The 18,343-nt window shown below is 39.6% G+C and overlaps 1 protein-coding gene and 1 long non-coding RNA gene across 2 annotated transcripts in view; one reads left to right on the top strand and one right to left on the bottom strand.

The window, feature by feature from the left end:
* Nucleotides 1-18,340, bottom strand: part of RHPN2 (rhophilin Rho GTPase binding protein 2) — a 28,632-nt gene extending 10,292 nt beyond the window's left edge. Inside the window, exons 1-6 of the mRNA XM_080552745.1 lie at nucleotides 18,205-18,340; nucleotides 8,597-8,712; nucleotides 6,908-7,036; nucleotides 3,878-3,953; nucleotides 1,526-1,603; nucleotides 750-874 (exon numbers count right to left, since the gene is read on the bottom strand). Coding sequence (XP_080408871.1) covers nucleotides 750-874; nucleotides 1,526-1,603; nucleotides 3,878-3,953; nucleotides 6,908-7,036; nucleotides 8,597-8,712; nucleotides 18,205-18,273 — 593 coding nt within the window. The 5' untranslated portion in view covers nucleotides 18,274-18,340. The remainder of the gene's footprint in view (nucleotides 1-749; nucleotides 875-1,525; nucleotides 1,604-3,877; nucleotides 3,954-6,907; nucleotides 7,037-8,596; nucleotides 8,713-18,204) is intronic.
* On the top strand, nucleotides 8,719-17,694 carry LOC308176692. The gene is made up of 2 exons (XR_013938501.1): nucleotides 8,719-14,820; nucleotides 14,971-17,694. It is a non-coding gene; the product is annotated as an uncharacterized lncRNA (long non-coding RNA).
* Nucleotides 18,341-18,343: the final 3 nt, after the last annotated feature.

The following is an 18,343-nucleotide window of genomic DNA, read 5'->3' as shown; positions in this document are numbered from 1 at the left end:
CCTCCAGAAGCATATTAATAAGTGCCTATAAAACATTACTGAGGCTGAGAGCATCCTGGGGAAGTATTCCTACGTGCTTGCTAGGTTCTTGTACTTTTTAATCAGGCACGCAGTATTAGATGTTGCCACAGATAACTATTGGCCCTTACAGTCTGACCCTATATAACTTGTATTTTACAGTTCCTTTTTGCAGTTATGACTAGGAATTTAACAGATCTTCTTGGCTGTATCGCAGTTCTCATTTTTTTCAATCACAAAAATCAAAATTCTGAATTCAGAGTCCATCATCCTTGCTCATAAGTGTAGTAAACACTGCACTATAATAAATTACATCATTTTTCTTTCCAGGCCCAGATACTCAAGAAACCGAAGGAGTGTCTGACCCATTCCCCATCTGCTTCAAGCAACAAAGTTCAGAGTCCAGGAAACATCTGCAGTTGTCCAAAATTATTTTTTCCCCACTTTTTCCTTTGTGGAAACCTGTAGCCCAAATCATAACTCAGACAATGGCTTCATCCTAAGTATGAAAAGAGCTAAAGTATCGTATTTAGGTTTACACTTAATACTAAAAAAAAACAACAACAATAAAAACCCACAAGACCACAAAACTACCAACCACCATTGACACTGCACACTGGGATGGGGGGGGGAAGAAGCACAGACATGTTTCAAATTAAACAGGAGACAAGTTAAAGATTAACAGTGTTCAACAAAAAAAAAAAAAAGATAAACACAAACTCCACACTTACCATGTAAATAAAACTCCCATGTGCCTGGTAGGTGGGAAGAATCTGTTTTCTACATAACCAAGTTGAAGGAAATAGCTTATCAACATTTCAATGCCAGCTTCATCTCGGCTAGGAGTGCGGCAAGCCTTAAAATACAACAGGTTAAAATAAAGTCTATTCTGTTGAGTTACAGGATGAATACTGCAACACCCAGGGTAAAGCTCTACTTCCTCTGCACTTCTGCATTTCATAGAAATGTGTGTAATGCGAGAACAGTAAGCTTAAGAGTTTTTTAGCTACACAGAAGTAGAACATAACTTTTATGGAAGAAAAAGGGTCCTGGTTTGTGAGTCTCAGACTTAATTAAACAAAGATTGCAGGCATTTTATGAAAGCTACAAAGAATTTTTGTGTTTCTAATATAATACTGGAAACAGTAGTCAGAAATAATCACCATTCAACTACAGTCCTTTGTGAGACGCACTCATTTTAACACTCTTCCTGCTAAATTTACAATACTTTAAGTAAAAAGAATAGATAAGCTGGGATTTACAAAGCTGTGTCAATAGCTCAACCATTTTGCATAAATACATCCTTTTCTCAGTTGTTCTTTACTCAGACTGCAAAGTTCTTGGAAAATGGAGATTCATGTTCTATATCTCAGAAATGAAGTCAGTAAGAATATAGTGAGTTATTTATAACAGTGACATATGCCGATTCTATACAAATGTTAATATTTGTAACTTTAGATTAAAAGACCTCATGAAAAAAATCTCATTATGCCATACTTCAACTTACTTGTCTCAGATCCATGAGATCTGCTATTTCATCTTCATACTCGCAACTGTCTTCACTATAATGTTCCAGAATAAAATCCTAAAAAATAAAATATTTGAATAGGTAAAATTAATTTAAACTATTATTTTTTCCTGCAGTTGCCAACAGTAGGAAATTGGTTCGGTCCTGATTTGCACATTATCTAGTCTCCTCCAGTCAATAGTATGGCTACATATAGTGATGAGACTTCAAAAAGACAGTAGAACTAATAATTTCATCTGATAATTGAGACCAAAACCCAAATTTCAGCCTGCTGTAAAGGTACCAAACACCTATTATATTAACTTCATTGAGTTTTAAAACAACAACACTTAATGGTTTTGAAAGGGACAAATGAACCCTGTTATCTAAAATAACAAGGGAATCAAGTGACCATAAACACCTGTTAACAGAAAGAGGCTGCCAAATTCTTGTCAGCTATAGTAGTGCAATTCCACTGAAATTAACACAGTCACAATGGCATAAGTGGTAGCATAATCTGGCCATCAAGATTACCCTACAGAAGTAAAAGCAGAGACAACTTCTATGATGATAATAAACCACAGTTTGCTATGAGGTTCAATAATACATTGCACAATACACAAAGTCCCCAAGTAGAGAAGGTGGCTAGGTATATTAGCTCACAAACAAGTAGTGATAATGCGGCAACTCTGCTTTTCAACTGAGCTAGCTTGGCTAGCACAAACTGGAGTATCAGTCCGTTGTGCTTAGTAAAATCTTTATTACTACTTCCTTTCACACTTAAGAGTAGTAATCAGTAGTAGTATTATTGGAACCAAAGACTATAGAAGGAATTTTGATTCGTTTCTTATTTATGCTCATTTTACTTCGTTTAACTATACTGTCTTCAAAGTGGGATTTCGTATAACATCTTCTGTCTCCTTGTCCTATTTAGATACATTATTTCAGGCTCTATAATAAGGAGGAAAATATGGACATGAAGGCCAAGGAAGCTGTAACATGGGGGGTAGAAATAAATATTAAATGGAACAGTCATAAATAAATAATGAACACTGATTTCAGTAATTAATATTGAATGGAATGGTATCACATTCAATCTTCGAACTTGCCAAATCCACAAAGAAAAGTGAAGTTTTATGTTTGTTTTGCAATTTGAGTAACATTTTACATAACTAATTCCAAATGTTACTTGTAGCTTCCCCTGAAAGCCCAAAGATTATTCTCAGTTTAAACCCCTCCTCCCCCTCCCACTCCACCCAAGATAAAACACCTAGTGATAGTAAGTACAGCCTAATGTGGCTTTGTGAAGCTCTGAATCTAACTATACCTTAGATTCGTAATGGTATTGCTCGTAACCATAGAGTGGTGCTGTCAACTACCTCTCCTGCCCTGCCATAGAGGGACTCAACTGTGGTCAGCTCTTCCTTTACAGAGGACCTGAAATTGGTGGAAGAGTGGCAACCTGAAAAAGTGTCCGTGAAAAGCAGAATCTTCCTTTGACATGTATTATTTATACACAGCTTTCCTAGAATGGCTTAGTCTTATTTGTAATTATAAGAGTTTGTAATAAGCCATAAGAATGGCTATCTTATTTGTAGAGATGATAGCTATAAAAAGTGCTAAAGCCTTCCAAGCCTATTAACCTTGAATAAGGCGGGTTTTTACTAAGTCATACAACATTCTCAAACACACGAGACACCATTTCTTCTAACTGCACCAGGAGATACACATATACATAAGGACTAAGCTATGCCTTGCCTCCAGCCAGTGGTTCCACAAAGCACCCTTGAAATTGTTCTTAGTTTTATTCCTACAATCATAACCTACTCAGAATCACATGCAGTTCAAGTGCTCCTGTACAGCATATTTTATCTATTGCTTGTCCCTTGGAGAATCTAAAACAAATCTAAAACTGAGGACAGATAAGCCAAATATCCCTAGAGGGACCAAACCATCCTATAGTTCCACTGCAGGCTGAGAATAAAATTATACTAAATTATTTGTCATATTGTTTAAACTATAACAGCTTCTTAACAAGGAAGATCTGCTTCACTTCAAGTATGTAGTGTTTAGTAAACGTGAAGCACGGCACAAACAATAAAATCTTCATCTCCGCTAAGCACACCAGGAGAAAGCATGCCCAGTTCTCTTTTCACTGGAATGTAAATTAAGGCACAGAGCAGGGCAACAACCCAAGTAATTACTGGGTAATTTTTAAACACACTGTGATCACAGTTCTAGGACAAATATAACAAAAAATATTTTGTACATAAATTACTTCTACTTCTTCAAACAAATTTGAAATGCAAATTCTGTTAAGTATTTATTCTGAAACGTATCTCTGAAATTTACCTTGAGGGGGAGTGTAAAGTCTACTTCTTTGGTTTCCTTCAGGCCAAGAGGTACCAAGGGAATGCTGAAAGTCTCTCTGTCAAAAAGATTAAAAAAAATTCAGAAATCTTAGTTTTATGTTTGTCTGTCAATAATTACTTCTGTTTCATTTGATGACAGAAAACTAGTATGCTGATGGGTGCTCAGGTAAAACATACATAGTTTAGAACAGGTCCTTCCTTTCCAAGAAAGTCTGCTTAGTAGCCTGGGAGCCCTAGAGATGAGAGTGAGGAAAGCTATTCATCTGTGCCTTTTTTATTTGAGACTATTTTTCCCCCAAAGAAAACGAGACTTTCAAAAGCTGGCTTACTGAAGCTTAGCTCTACCTTTAAACACCTGCACAAGTTATATGCACAAGAAACAGCTCCACAACTGCTAGGACATCTGCCACTGTAGGAGTTATGGTAGTTATCAATAATTATAATCAGTATTTTACATGCTAATAATGTTTTTGTATGTAGAAGTGATGTGTGTCTAACAGGGAAAAGTGGGGCCAAAGTGTACCAACAGTGAAAGGTCTAAGACTAGGAAGTCTGAGAACTACTGAGACAACACGAGGTGTTAACCTTGTATACAACTCAAACCATAAAACATCAAAGGACAATAATGATAACTGTGATATAAAAAATAATCTAATCCTCAAGAGAATACGCGTCTGTATTATGGACTTAAACCCACATCACACTAGTAAACAACACTAGGTAATGGGACTCTTTTCATTTAATTTAAAAGCGAAAAACTACTACTATTTATCCTTCAGTATGAAAGCTACTTATATTGCTCTTCCTCTATATTACCCAATTATAAAAAAGTGAGATCAGAGTGAGATCAGGATTGCTTCCAGGTGCCTAGTTTGCTTAGTAGGTTTCATGGATTAGTATCTGGCAATTATGAGTTTTATCTGATATTTTCCATTCTCCTGCAAGCTGATTCACTGCATAGTCATTATTCAGAGTATATCGCTACCAGCTACAAAATGGCACGGGTGTGATTCATCTATGGTCTTATCAGCAAAACCAGCAAAATCACTTTCTCAGTGGAGAAAATTCTATCTGGGGAAGGTGGGAGTAGCAATGCAGCTTCCTTAGCAGTGGAAGAGTGCTAAAACTAGTTTGCTTGATCCAGAAAGTGGCTCTGCTAGCTTGGAAGGGGCTTCCAGGGTACAGAGCAAAAACACCACTGCATGCAGTGAAAACTATTTTATTCCTGATGAGGCTTTTGGAAGAAACCACAACCCTTTTACATCACTTTGTATCCATATTTTTTCCCTCAGAAGGAAGTGAGACACATGCAAGCGAAATCCTGCCTTACTGATTTAATGAATTCTAATGCTGCCCACAGTTCCTGTAGACACCGGCATTTGTTACGCAGAGGCATTTCTATTTTTCAAGTTTTCTAGGGGCCCCACACCCATGGAGTCAGCACAGATTACATCATGGAGGTATTGGACAGTTAGGGAGGCGGTCCTACATTTCCAGGTCGGAGCAGAAGTGGCGTCATGCTGCTCAATGCAGCCGAGCTGTGTGCAATAAACGGGAAGACCAACCCTTCAGACCAGTGCAGTGCAATACAATACACTGTAACCTAGTGATGTGGGTGTGACCTCATGTTGAGGACTGTACACACAACTGATTCAGATAGTAGCTATTAATGGCTATTTGCTATTAAAGGCTGAAGAGCAGTTACAGAGGGAGTGGGTTATTTTAGTGGATGGCATCTAGAGCTTTGAATGAACAGCATCACAGTGGCAGAAATGCAAAACTCAGAATGGGAAGGGATCAGGAGAGAAGAAAAAGCATACTACTGCCCAGCCACAGGGCTTCTGCCTGCCTTGGGGCCTGACCTACTGCTCACCCTTCACTGAGAATCCAGATACTTCAAATATTCTTTAACTAGAAGGAGGACTGGTATTGCTGGAGTCTCACTCTTATTAGCATAGCCATATCTTTCATTGCTGCTCTCTGTGCTCACATCCATCTATGAAGACTGGTAAGATTTTGAACGACAACAAAAAAAGAATTATCTCATAGTATAGAGAATTGTCGTGGTAGGAACTTTGGCACAAGCTTCTTCCAAGAAAAAAAATAAAACGTAGATATTTTGCATTGGGACAGCATATATTGGAAACGTACCCCACTGTCAACGTGCTTAGTCCCTGTACATTCAGGCTTCCTTGTAGTCTACCCAGAAGTTAAAACCTTACCAAAAACAGTGCTAAGAAGGATCCAAAATTATACCCCCTCCCATGAAGCACTTTAGTTTGCATCTTGAGCTGCTAATGTTAATCAAATATGAGAAGTTCAGTTTTAGAAGCAAGACATCTAACTGATAGAAAAACCTTTGCAGTACTCAGACAATGAATAAACCTTAACTTCAAAGTTTTATATTTGGGAAGCCCAATGCAATTTGAAGTTTAGTGTGCTTTTTAAAGTTGAAATAACATCTTGGAGCAATTCCAACTTCATCTATTACACATTTCTGTTTTAGTTCTCTACTTTATATCTTTCTATCTCTGAAATGCACACTTTAAGGATTACCTCAAGTCTGCTTTGAGCTCCAAAGCAGTGTCGTTCCTTTATCCTCTACTAGCTAAAGAGGGGACTGTTGTATGCCTTTGATAACAGATACGTGCACTAGGTTTGCTCACTCCAGAACGCTGTGAACCAGTTGGCCATCCTAGTACTGCAAATTCTACTAGGCGTCATGCGTTTCCCCATAATGCCCCAAGACCTTTCAATTCTTACAATATTCTCCTCCATGAAGGAACTCCGTATCTAAGGATTAGTGGCACATACCTTTCCCAAGTGAAAGATAAATATGCAGACTAGCCCTTAGTCAACAAATCTACCATCAAGTATGTTCTCTTCCTATCGAGTTCTCTGTTCTTTCAGGTAATTATTGTCCAGCATTCACAATAATCTAGAAACAGTTTTATTTCCACGGGCAAACAGAAGATCTGTTAATAATTGAGTAACTTAGCTTTAAACTTACTCTGTATTTTGATAAACTTCTACTGAGATGTTAAGTCCTTCTAATTCCTCCTTTAAGATCTGCAGGTCCGAGTTTACAAAACTTAGTTCCAGTAGTACCTGTTCTCGTACTTTGTTGTTGGTGGTAGCCCTGCAGAAAGAAGAAGTAATTTTTTTATTGTTGAGAAACAGATTTTGTACGAAAGCTTTGCTGACCCCCTTGCTAGCATTCTCAGCATTTTTAAGATTTTTTTTTATCCCCTTAAGAGATGATACAAGACCTCATGTTTCAAAATTTATTAGCTTTACTGTCAGGAGAGAATGATAGTTTCCAGATAACAGCATGCAGACACCTAGAAGGTTTGTCATGTGCTATTTTTTTGTGAGATTAAGGCTCAATTTCATTTTCAGACACATTAATCAGCAACAACAAAACATCTTAAACAGAATCACTATCCCATTTTAGGATTATGCAGTCTCTTCCTAGAAGATGTTAGTGTGGGGAGAAGAATCCGGAAATATTTTTTCAAAAGAGACTTTCCCACTTTAACTAAGTAATGATCTGCTGAGACTTCTGATCTTAACAATAAAAGAAAACAAGTTTCCCATAAAACAGTTATTACGAAATGTTTTACAACCAAGTATACAGGTAGAAAGTTTTCTTTGTATTACAATATGATTTTCTCTATAATTCAATTTTTTTTTTCCTGAAGCAAATTGGATTTTTTTGTTTGTTTCCTCTACCATCTATATATTTACATTATAACTTCTTGAACTGCTAGCACTGCAGATATTAATACAGGCCCCATAGCATTTCTGCGTGATTTGCTATTTGCATATTTCAGGACATTATACGCCTATTTCTAACCTGATTCTCCATACAGTATTACTGTTTACAAGAGACTTAAACTATTACCAAAAAAAAGATTTGAGTTTGAGATAAAAAGCAAGTTTTTTGTTGTCTAAATTGCAGCATTGTGTGTTTACCTTTAAGTTAAAATTAACCTCCATAAATATTTATGAACAACCTTCTCATACATCTGGCTCTACTGGGCACATCCTCCAGTTTTGCTGAGCATCTGGGTGAAGAACTGTGTATCCCAAGGCTACAATTCTAAGCTTGTACTTCATATTTTAAATATACATTATCTGTGAGTGAACTTTACTGGATTCCTGAGATTGCTTAGATTAAGCAGTGTTAAAATCTGCTGCCTACGTAACGCACACTGGATGTAAATACAGAATTGACTGAATCTTGAGCACTGCATAGATAAATGGTCAAGCTTTGATGATAGCTGCAATTTAATTATGATGTTACTGAGGCTCAATGTTTGGGCTAGCTTACCATCATCCACGGAAGGGATTCTAGTATCTTTCCCAGAAACCCCAATATTCTGTCCAGGTAAACATCTCTAATATGGCTATATTGCTCTCAACAAGGTTCACTTGCTATTATTACTAGCAATAAAGTTGACCAAACAGAGCAAGATAGATAGTTACAGTAAGTCTAACATTCAGCCCGTCTGCTGCAACACAGCAGCTTTGAAAGCACATTTTATAGCAGGTAGTACTCAGAGTTAGCGCAGGAATATTCACAAAGCATCCAGCAGCCATTCATCTCCCCTCTGTACTCACCAAGAAATAAATAAAAAATAATAAAAAAAATCATTTTGCTGCTTAGGCCAGAGAACTAGGAAGCGATGGCACATACCGTAAAAGATTTTCAGCACCAGCTCTCATTCTTACTGCTCTCAAGATCTGTTGGTTTAAGACAGCTCTTTGATTTTGTAGTTTGCTTCGACCAGTCTCAGCAAGAGGATTACATCCCTGGAATTAAGGAAACAAGTTTTGTTGTTGTTACGGGATTCTGAAAAATGAGTAACACTATATTTGAAAGAACTTTAATGGCATGGGTTCTGTATGAATACCAGTTACCTACATTAACATCAGTAACAAATGATTGTTTTGACAGTATTTCTTTTCTCAATCTTATTAAAAACCAAAAGAGACATCATGACCAAAGCATTTGACACTAAAATACATGCTGAAAATACCTGGTTTAAGGCTTATGCACATCTTTGAGCCAGTCTGTTCTCCCCTAAAAATCTTCTGAAGCTATTGTCCAATTACAACTGAATTTGACAAAGTGCTATTAAATTTCTACATTTCATAAAAAAAACAGTATCTGATGAGGCAATAAATCTTAGTAATGCTCCTCTTAACCTTTGTGAAGTATCTGAGTTTCATACCAGGAGATAAAGCCTTGAAATACAATTCTATCAGGAAGCAGGATATGTAGCACCACAGATTTAAGAACTTTTCCAAGAATCTCTGCTCTTGTTCCTTCTGATGCTCAAACATTCATATTCCAGCAAGCAGTGATAAAACTATTACAGATTAATAGGATTGCATGTTTGTCTGACTTTGTTTGAGAGGAATGCAATCTTAACACTTTTTTTTTAAAACAGAAGTTTCAGTTCCACTGTTGTCGTTTTTTTGTTTTTGTTTTTCCTCTTTGCCTCTGCTTCCCCCCTTCTTTTAAAAATGCTTCTGTCTTTGAACATTAATACTCATTACAGCCAACCAGCACATCCCTACCGCCTTAACTACCAATTCTGAAGCAAGTAAGATCACTCTTTCTTAAGGTTTACCCTTAAATAAAGTATGCCCTTTTGTGTGGCCTTGCTGGGTGTCAAGAAGTTTAGCTGGGTCCTGCTGGATCACGCACTACGCACAGAATAGGCTCAGCTCTGTCCAACTCCAGTTTTCCCACAAGTACCCCAGCCAACAGATTAGGCACAGTTTTGGACCTCCCTCTCAGGTGTTGACTAGAAGAATGTGGTTGTGACCTAACAGTATTTAAAAGTTTCTCAGCAAGCTTTAATTATGAGTGGTCAGGCAATGACCTACCAGTACATCAAAAGCAAGTGTTTAAATAGAACATGAAGTTCTAATCAACAAGTCTTTATTTGGGTTGGCAAGTGAAGGCAAATTGACCTGGCAATTGAGCAATGAGCTGATCAATCCAGATTACACATTTATCTGAGAAAGCCCATAGCCTAATATCGTTAATTTTAAACCCCTAGTTTTACAAGTATGTTAATAAATAGGTAAAATGACAGGAAGCTCATGTAAGCATCTTCCGAAGCATCGTTTGCCAGGTAACTTGAAAAAATACGTCACATTAAATTACTCTCATCGCAGAAGTGTTTCTACAATGAAGGACCAATTACAGCAGAGGCCCAAAACTTGGATGTGCTCTCTATACTCTCTTTGTGGAGAATGCATTGGTGGCAAACAGAATACAAAGAAGATGAACTTTTTACTGGAGAGTACATGCAGGTGTAGCAAACTTGTTCATTTATGATTAAAAGGAATCTTAACTACAAAATACTTTATGCTCTTTCATACACGTTTATACTGAGACAAAAACAAGGCATACTTAAAGGTACAACATGGTCTTGTATCTACAAATTGCTTTCTGCTGTTAGCCTGTAACTTCTTCTGGGCTGCTGCTGTTCTTCCTGCTTTGCTTTTTCTTCACTCTGTATTGTATGAAGTTTCTCCAGTACTGGTGTCCAAAGTCTTCTCCCCCTCCATTCTATCCATGCCATTTTTCAACCTTGCCAATGATTTCATCTTGCTTCCTGTATTCAGCTTTAATACTTGATTCTTGGGCCTCTCATCTTTAAACACCTATGTAGGTCGTGATGTTTTCTTTCAGCTTCTTGCCCGAACTGCTTAGTCCAAGCATCCTTCCTAAATGTATCATCACGCTACCCTTGTCTTCATTTTCTCTATAGAGCCACAGCTTCTATCCACACCTCCCTACCTTTCTGTATGCCAAACAAGTTTCCTGACGTCATTCAAATACTCCTTTACAACTCTATTTCTGGAAACTTTTTCAGGAAGACTAACTGCCTGATTCGCAAGCCCACAAAGCTCAGCAGAAGTGTTTTGTTTATTTCCATGGACATTTGATCAAGGTCCAGCCCAGAAGTTAAACAGACTCCAGTTGAACAATGAGTGCAAAACTGCAATGACCTGAAACTCTGTGCAAAGAACAAAAGTGGCAGAGATGTTTCCCTTCGTTTTGGGGCCAGCTACTAATCTCCGTGTGAAGCCTTAATGCAAAAAACATCCCCTGGGGACTAAGAGGAGAAGGCACTAACAAACTGAGGTATCCATATCAACCCCAGTGGGCTTGTAAGTGCTGCACTTTTGTCCCCCCGATGAAAGGCTTCACGGGGACAGAGGAGTCCATTTTCAGGACAGGCTTACCTGCTTCAAGCATATACCTCCCATCCACCTCAAGGCCAATAAGGAACTCGTATTTTACCTTTTGGAAAACTGTGCTTTTTAGTTCTCCTGCATACAGTATGGGGACACTGCTAGTTTGTGTTCATGTCCAGGCTTAAACTCTATTGTTATCAGGCTGCCAAAAAACTGATGGGTAGAAGCCTGCATAGAGAACAGTGAAAATAACCAACATCTGCAAGTAACATTATGGCAAATAAGACAATCTGGAGAAGATTTCCCCTTGTGTGAAGCACAAACTCTATGCACTTAGGTGTTGTTTCGGAGACAGATTTTTGTTTTCCTCCATGTACAAGGTCCCTTTCCCAGCCAGTGTTTGCAGCTGGCTCACGTTTGCACAACCCCAAGAATGCTGATGTACATTAGAACAAGTGACAGACAACCTTCCCTGCATTTTCCACACCTACTGTTTCACATCTTGTCAACAGGATGCTAGATGGTTCATTTAATTACTGTTTATTTGCAGAGTTGAGACAACACGGAGAGTGAACTGGATTTTACCCTTATTATATACCATCTGTAAGTGATTCATTCAATAACAACAAAGAATTTTTATTACTAATGAAGATGCGAAAGTTACCAATAATAGAGTATGATTTAAGCTTTCATTGTATGTTTTTGAAAAAAGAGTAAGTTAAATAGCTTTCCTGTAAAGACATTTCAAATCGTGAACTAAGCTATCAGCTTTAAAACCTTCCCCCACCCTTGAAGTATAGCTACATTTCACAAAGTATTTGAAGTGTCTAAATATTATTGTTCTTAGCTCCTGAAAAACTAGAAGCTCTTAAAAACCTGAAGTTCAATTTGCTAGCTACTTTTCTTTCTTCCTGCTTGGTTGAACTGCAGAATCAGGAATCCGGTATGTTTTTAATACCTCCTTTTCAGAAGCAAGACCCATACACCAACAGTTACAGATCCTTAACAGTTGTTATTTATGTACCTAGTTAGATAAATTCTCAGAAGAAACAGACACTGATATTAAACAAACAAACATGCATGCATCTCCTGATGAAGGCTGGCCTATTCAGGGCCCACATTTCATAGCAATCATCTGACTAATTAATGGAGTGTGATGACAGATTCTAATAGGATTCCTGCTCATCTGTTGTTAGAATTAATGCCTGAGCTTAGGTGGTTGGATATCCCACTGGTTTTTATTTTTAATCCTGTAAACATTGTCCCACACGTGCTTATTTGGCAAACTGCTGCATTATGAATGCCTGTGGGATCTCGGTGCGACTTGCTGTCTCTCAGACCAGGCACAGCCTGCTTAACAGCAGGAGTTCATGCAGAGCTAGAAAGCAGCTGATGGACTGTTCAGGGCTCACATGGGATTTGGGGGAGATTTTATTCTACAGATTACACAGAAGCAGAAAGGGTAGCCTGGCAAACCTGCAGTCAAGTACTCCCGGTTAGCTGTCAATGGACAACATCTTGCCTCTGTGCAAGGAACCAGTGCTCACCTCCCACCCGACAGAGCCTTCAGACCCCCAGTCTATGGGGTACAAGCAGTATCTTTGTGTTTATCTGAGGTTAGGAGTGACGGAAGGAAACTTTCACGGAAGGTAAACAGCTGTCAAAAACACAGGTCCCAAATAAAGAAATATCTGTATTAAACTTGAATGCCTAGGAGTTATTTCTCCAAAATAGAAGCATAAGGTCAGAAATCCAGTTGTGATGCAAACAAAAATCATGACTGTTTGCCTAACAATGAGCAATCACAGGAAGCATCTGAAGTTAGCATAAGTATGACTTGTGAAGCAGTGGTTTGGACTTTTAAGATGAGCCGCATACTGTCTGAAGGTGACACAGAGTTGAAACTGGGTGTGCCTTCTTCCTTAAAATAAAACATTCCTTTCCAGCCAGTGCAACCTGTGCTGCTTGTAAAGCCCTGTAGAGTATGCAAATGGCCATAGCCTCCAGATATTTAAATGTGTATGTGACTTAACTTACGGAGGTAAATTCCTTGGCTGCAATAGAATTTATGGTAAATAAATTCACACTAGTATTTCTAGTGGGACTTCAGGAAATATACATAATAATTTAGAAGTGATCCTATGTTCTACAATTAAAGTTGCTCTTTGCATATTTCTGTTGGTTCATTGTTGAAGTTTTAGCCATATACTGCAAATCTTTCAATAGTAGGTGTTTTTATCTGTGATTAAAATAAGGGGGAGAGGGGTGAGGAAGATCTGGTCTTCCAGAGCCTGGACCATAAGCAATTATTTTACAGATCTAAGTACCTGGCCAAAATATTAATGTAAACTTCCAGAATTAATCTTTGTATTAAGTTCCAAATACATATTTTCGATACAACAGTATCTTGTTGCACCACTCACTAATCGACAGGAAAAAATCAGTATCGTGTCAGAGAGAAGTCTGTCCCCTGATGAACCAAGTTTCAGAGGATTCCTTATCTCACATGCAGGTCTACTTTCAGTATTAGGTTTCTTGAATTTGTATATATGGAGCGGACAGGGCATGGCATGAAGTGGAGCATGAATCATCACAACATTGTTTCTGTCCCTGCTAGACACGTAGAAAGAGAACAAACAGGCAAATAAATATTCCTGTGTCAATGCTAATGTTAATGGTTGCCTGGCTACTAATGACTAAAGACTTCCAGCCCAGTGGAAGCACAGGTGCAGCAGGTTGGTAAACTGATCCATTAAGCACAGCGGGGCAGGGGGAAACCCTACAGAAGAAAGCCCAAAAGCTAAGGAGTGGAAGGAGCGAGGATTAATCAGGGAAGTGCTGACTCACGAGCAGGTTACCATACCTATCATCATTTTCAGCCTGGTGCTTTATTTACAGAACTGCCTGTGTTCTGTTTTTAGACCTTTCCCCTGGCAGGCAGGACTAATATGTACTGTCTTTCTTTCTGAATCACCAGTTCGGTCTAGATGGCAATTTTCTAGTCTCACAGACCAAGCCAAAGCCTTCAGAAAGGTTGAAGAAAACAAGCATCTTCGCTCACCTGACCAGCATCTAAAGATTTATTAAGCTAGCTGTCCAGCTGCTCTGCCTGTGTGCGACACAACGTACTGCTATCCAAAACAACCATACTGAAGAAGGGATGCTTTGTGCTGTACCAGCAGATATCTGGAGACCTACAGAAAGCATAAGCTTGAAAAATGAACTAAGGCTTTTTCTTATCTATTGCAGCTTCCTGATTAGGAAACTTGAAAAGTTACAATCTGCATAAGGAGTTATAAAGCAATAAACCAAGGTGGCAAAGATGTATTAGAAAGAACTTGCTAGAAATCTCCTCCTTCCTCTGCTCCGAACCAACAGGGAAAGTCCCAGAGCTGGTAAAACCCTACTAACATCACCATGCAAGTGCTGGATCCTCTGGCTGGGTGAACACAGCTTCACAACCATCCTGTGTTCTGTATATTGACCTGTTCTTTGGATTACTTTGTGATAACATACTGGTTTAGTGGGGTGATGTAATGATGGGAGGGGAGTGGACACCAGCCTGGAAAACAGAGTTGTCTTTCCCATGAGAACTCAAGAGTAACTAAAAAAAAAATAGGAAGAGGTCTGAGTGGCCAACCAATTCACAGAGTTACGAAAAGCTTAAAGACTGACTTCCCAGAGGTAGAAGACGCATCTCAGGTAAGCAAAACAGCACACGAGGATAGACCTGCTTTAATTACTATTGGTCTGTTGAAAAATCCTTCCCATGTGAATGCCTTGCTCTACTTTTAAAACAAGCTGTTCTTTGTTCTTATCATTAGTTTTGTCACTCTTTTTTACTGGCCACAGAGATTCTTTCATGGGAAGAAAGACTGGGAGTGGACTTGGATGGAGGACTGGCATAACCATGCTCGATTCACAGGGCCACAGCCTAAACCAGTGAAAGAATGTAGAACTCTGCACGGAGGAGATCGAGGCACATAGCTGGCCATCTAGGAGCACTTGCACCACCCAGAACTATGAGTACAGTTTGCCCTGGTATTGTACCATGGAGTAAAATGAATTACACTCTCAACATGTGATGGCAGAGATAAACAAGACAGTAGCAGGACCAGCTTCCTGGGGCATTATCTTCCCAGAAAGCAAGAAGCTCCAGTTCCTCTTTGATGGAAAGCCCTAGTAGGGTTCCTCTACCACCTTGCCATATCCTCTCCAGCTTATCAGCTAGGATTGGTTTTTTTGTTTGTTTGTTTAAACCGAAAATCCCTCACGAATCAACTAATCAAACAGTTGAAGAAACATCTTTTTCTGAGGAGAGTTATAAGAGGAAGGGAATAGGGGCAATATTGACAGAGTTCTGTTATACCTAGTTTTAACAGAACTAGGTGTGCAACCATACAGGGGATCTATTATAAAAAAAAAAAAGTGGGGAAGTCTTCAAGAAGAAGAGGAAACTGCAATTTGCATATAGAAAGATGAGGGGCCTTTGCCATGGAGAGAAAGGACACAAATATGGGGTAAGAGGAGGAGAAAGGTCACTGCAGGAGAACAGTAAAAGGAAGCCTGAGGGATGGCGCAGGGAGTGGCCAGGAGAAGCTGCCACTGTCATATCTGAGACGAACCTGGCAGAGTCACAGCAAGACTAACTTTCTAGTGTGGCAACAGGAACGAAAGCAGGAAGGAGGACTGTATTTCTGTTGCCCCATTTCTGCTCATTGCCCTTTACACAGAGCCAGTCATAGTTTTACATGGCCTCCTCCCTATAGAAAAAAGCTAAACAAGAATTAAGGAAATAGTTCTTTTACATATTGCATCTTGGGTATACTGAGCGTCATTTTCTGGTATGTTGTATTCAAGACTACAAAAGGGTACTGTATAAACTTTGAGCATACTTCCCACATCAATTCATTTATCACAAGAAAATATCGGAGTCTACAACAAATTATATTATTCGAACTACTCACTCAGATTTCTCGATGTTAAAATTGCATTGCATATAATCTTGCAGAGTATAGAAGACAACCACACTGCATAAAGAATATTTGGAAGCTCTTCTGTGAGCAGGACTGATACAAAAGCAAGCATTTTCACCTTGCTCCACAGTTTATAGAACAAAGATCAATTAAATAAGCATCTTTCAATCTCAAAACACAAGCAATAGCCTTGGAAACCAGTGTGATTCCGCACCAATGAATCTGGTGTTCTTTCAGGGAAACTAAGTAGTGTGATTTTAAAAAGGGAAGGGAAAACAATGTGAAGGAGCTCTTGAGAGGTGGGGGAGAAACCCACGGACACACATGACCAGTTCAATCAGTTTGTTACATGAAATCATCTAGCATACCATTCAAATGAACGCGTAAGGTCTAAAGAGCAATTCTATCAAAGTAACTCCTTGGATAACAACCTAAATTTGTACAAGATTCCAGAAGGCTTTTTTCTCTTTAAAAATTTGTTTGCCTTCTTCTGGAACTACTTAATCGGAATGAAAGCTCTGATCTTTGAGACCATTCAACTAATGTATAACAAGGAATACTGGTTTTCCGTTTACATTTAACTTTTAGGGATAGAAGACTTTGAGCATCTAGCTTGATCTGAAGTTTGCAACTGTATTAAAGGTACGTAGGAGCTAGATGAGCCTTTCAAAGATCTCCTGAGTGAACAGTGAAGTGTGCTACTGCAACTCTGTCTCAGCCAGATTTGTTTAACATCAGTTTCATATCCATTTTATAGTGGTTTAAGACAAGTGATCTAGAAGTGGAAAAGATGTTCATAAACAGATATAAAATTGATCTTGGATACAGTATTTTTATATTAGAAAAAACTCATACCTTTTCAGCATATGGAGTTTACACAGCCCTAATGCTGTTTCAGTGAACTTATCCCTAGTGTACAATAACGTCATCAAGAAGGACCCAGCCCTCCAGCCAGTCTGAGTGCAGCAGGTATATTCCTCTCATGACTTACAAAGCACAGCGTGACTGTTAAACTGCAGCCTGTCCCCACCAGTAAGAACAAATGGGAAAGACAATTTGTATCTAACTTAACAAAAACTTGACTAACTTCAACAAAAACTTGTCAAGTTCTATTAACATGCCTACTACCAAGGCAGCCCGCAAGCATCCAGTACTCTAGAAAGTACAGCTGTGAAAACTCTAAATAATTACAACTTTGCCACACTTCATGATTTCCTGCTGTGGACTACTAAGTGATTACTCACCATATATTATAGTAGGATTACTCAAGTGAAGAAACCAGACAAGATTTGGTCAAAGTTTCGCTTCAGTCTGCCTAGCTGTTTATGTGGCAGCACCGATTCCTCACAGCATGGCAGGCACAAGTAAAACTTCGCCCTCTTCATCTGCAAGCAGTCCCTCTGCTAAAGGGCAATACTGTTTGCTTAAGCTTTGCAGGCTTATGAATACAGGGACTACTGGGAGCAAAAGCCAAACGTTTTGTGAAGGAGGCAGCAGAACAAAGCAAATGTGCCTCCCTAGGGTGTAATCCAGACGGCAGCTGCAGCGTAGGGCAGGGTTGGATGTCTGTGTGTAGAGGAGCGCGGCATTTACGTTTTGTTTTCCCCACAGAATAAGCAGTTTATGGTCTCCAATACACAAGTGCCACCAAAAACGACCCCACACCCCCCATGCCCCAAGGCCTCACGTACTGGGGCTGCTGCTGGGCCGAAAGAACCGGGGCACGAGCCACCCAGTCAGTCTGGAGAGTAATTAGGGCAGATGTTTATTAAAAACTTCCTAACGAGCCTGTTAACTTCACTGCTTCACTCCAGTGAGCTTTCCTACAGGTACACAAGAGAGCTAGCCCGAGAGCTAGCGAGGAGACGTAGTGAGAAACGAACAGAAAAACATGTAGGAAAGGGGAGAGAGAAAAAAAAAAAAAAGTCAGGTGGAATTTGGCTCGTTTTGTGAAGGCGCGAGAGCACCTCAGATCTTGTAGCGGGCAGCAGGGACCCCGTGGGCGTCCTCCGGGACCCCGGCCCGCCTGAGCCCTGAGGGTGCTGAGGGTGTTAAAGGGTGCGCAGGGGGGCGGCCGCCCCGGCCCCCTGGGGCACAGCCTGCCTCTCACCTTCCGAAAGTAGCTGTCCTCCGCTGGCTCCGCCGCCTGGCAGCCGCGGGGCGGCAGGGCGTCCGTCATCTCCAGGCGAGTCCCTCTCCTGCTGCTGCTGCTGCTGCTAAGGAGGCAATCGCTGCTGTGGGGGATCTGC

Source organism: Anser brachyrhynchus (genome assembly GCF_964034855.1).
Source record: "Anser brachyrhynchus genome assembly, chromosome: 12".
In the NCBI taxonomy this organism is placed as follows: Eukaryota; Metazoa; Chordata; class Aves; order Anseriformes; family Anatidae; genus Anser; species Anser brachyrhynchus.
Note: the sequence above shows the minus strand (reverse complement) of the source record. Positions and strands in the feature narration are given on the sequence as shown.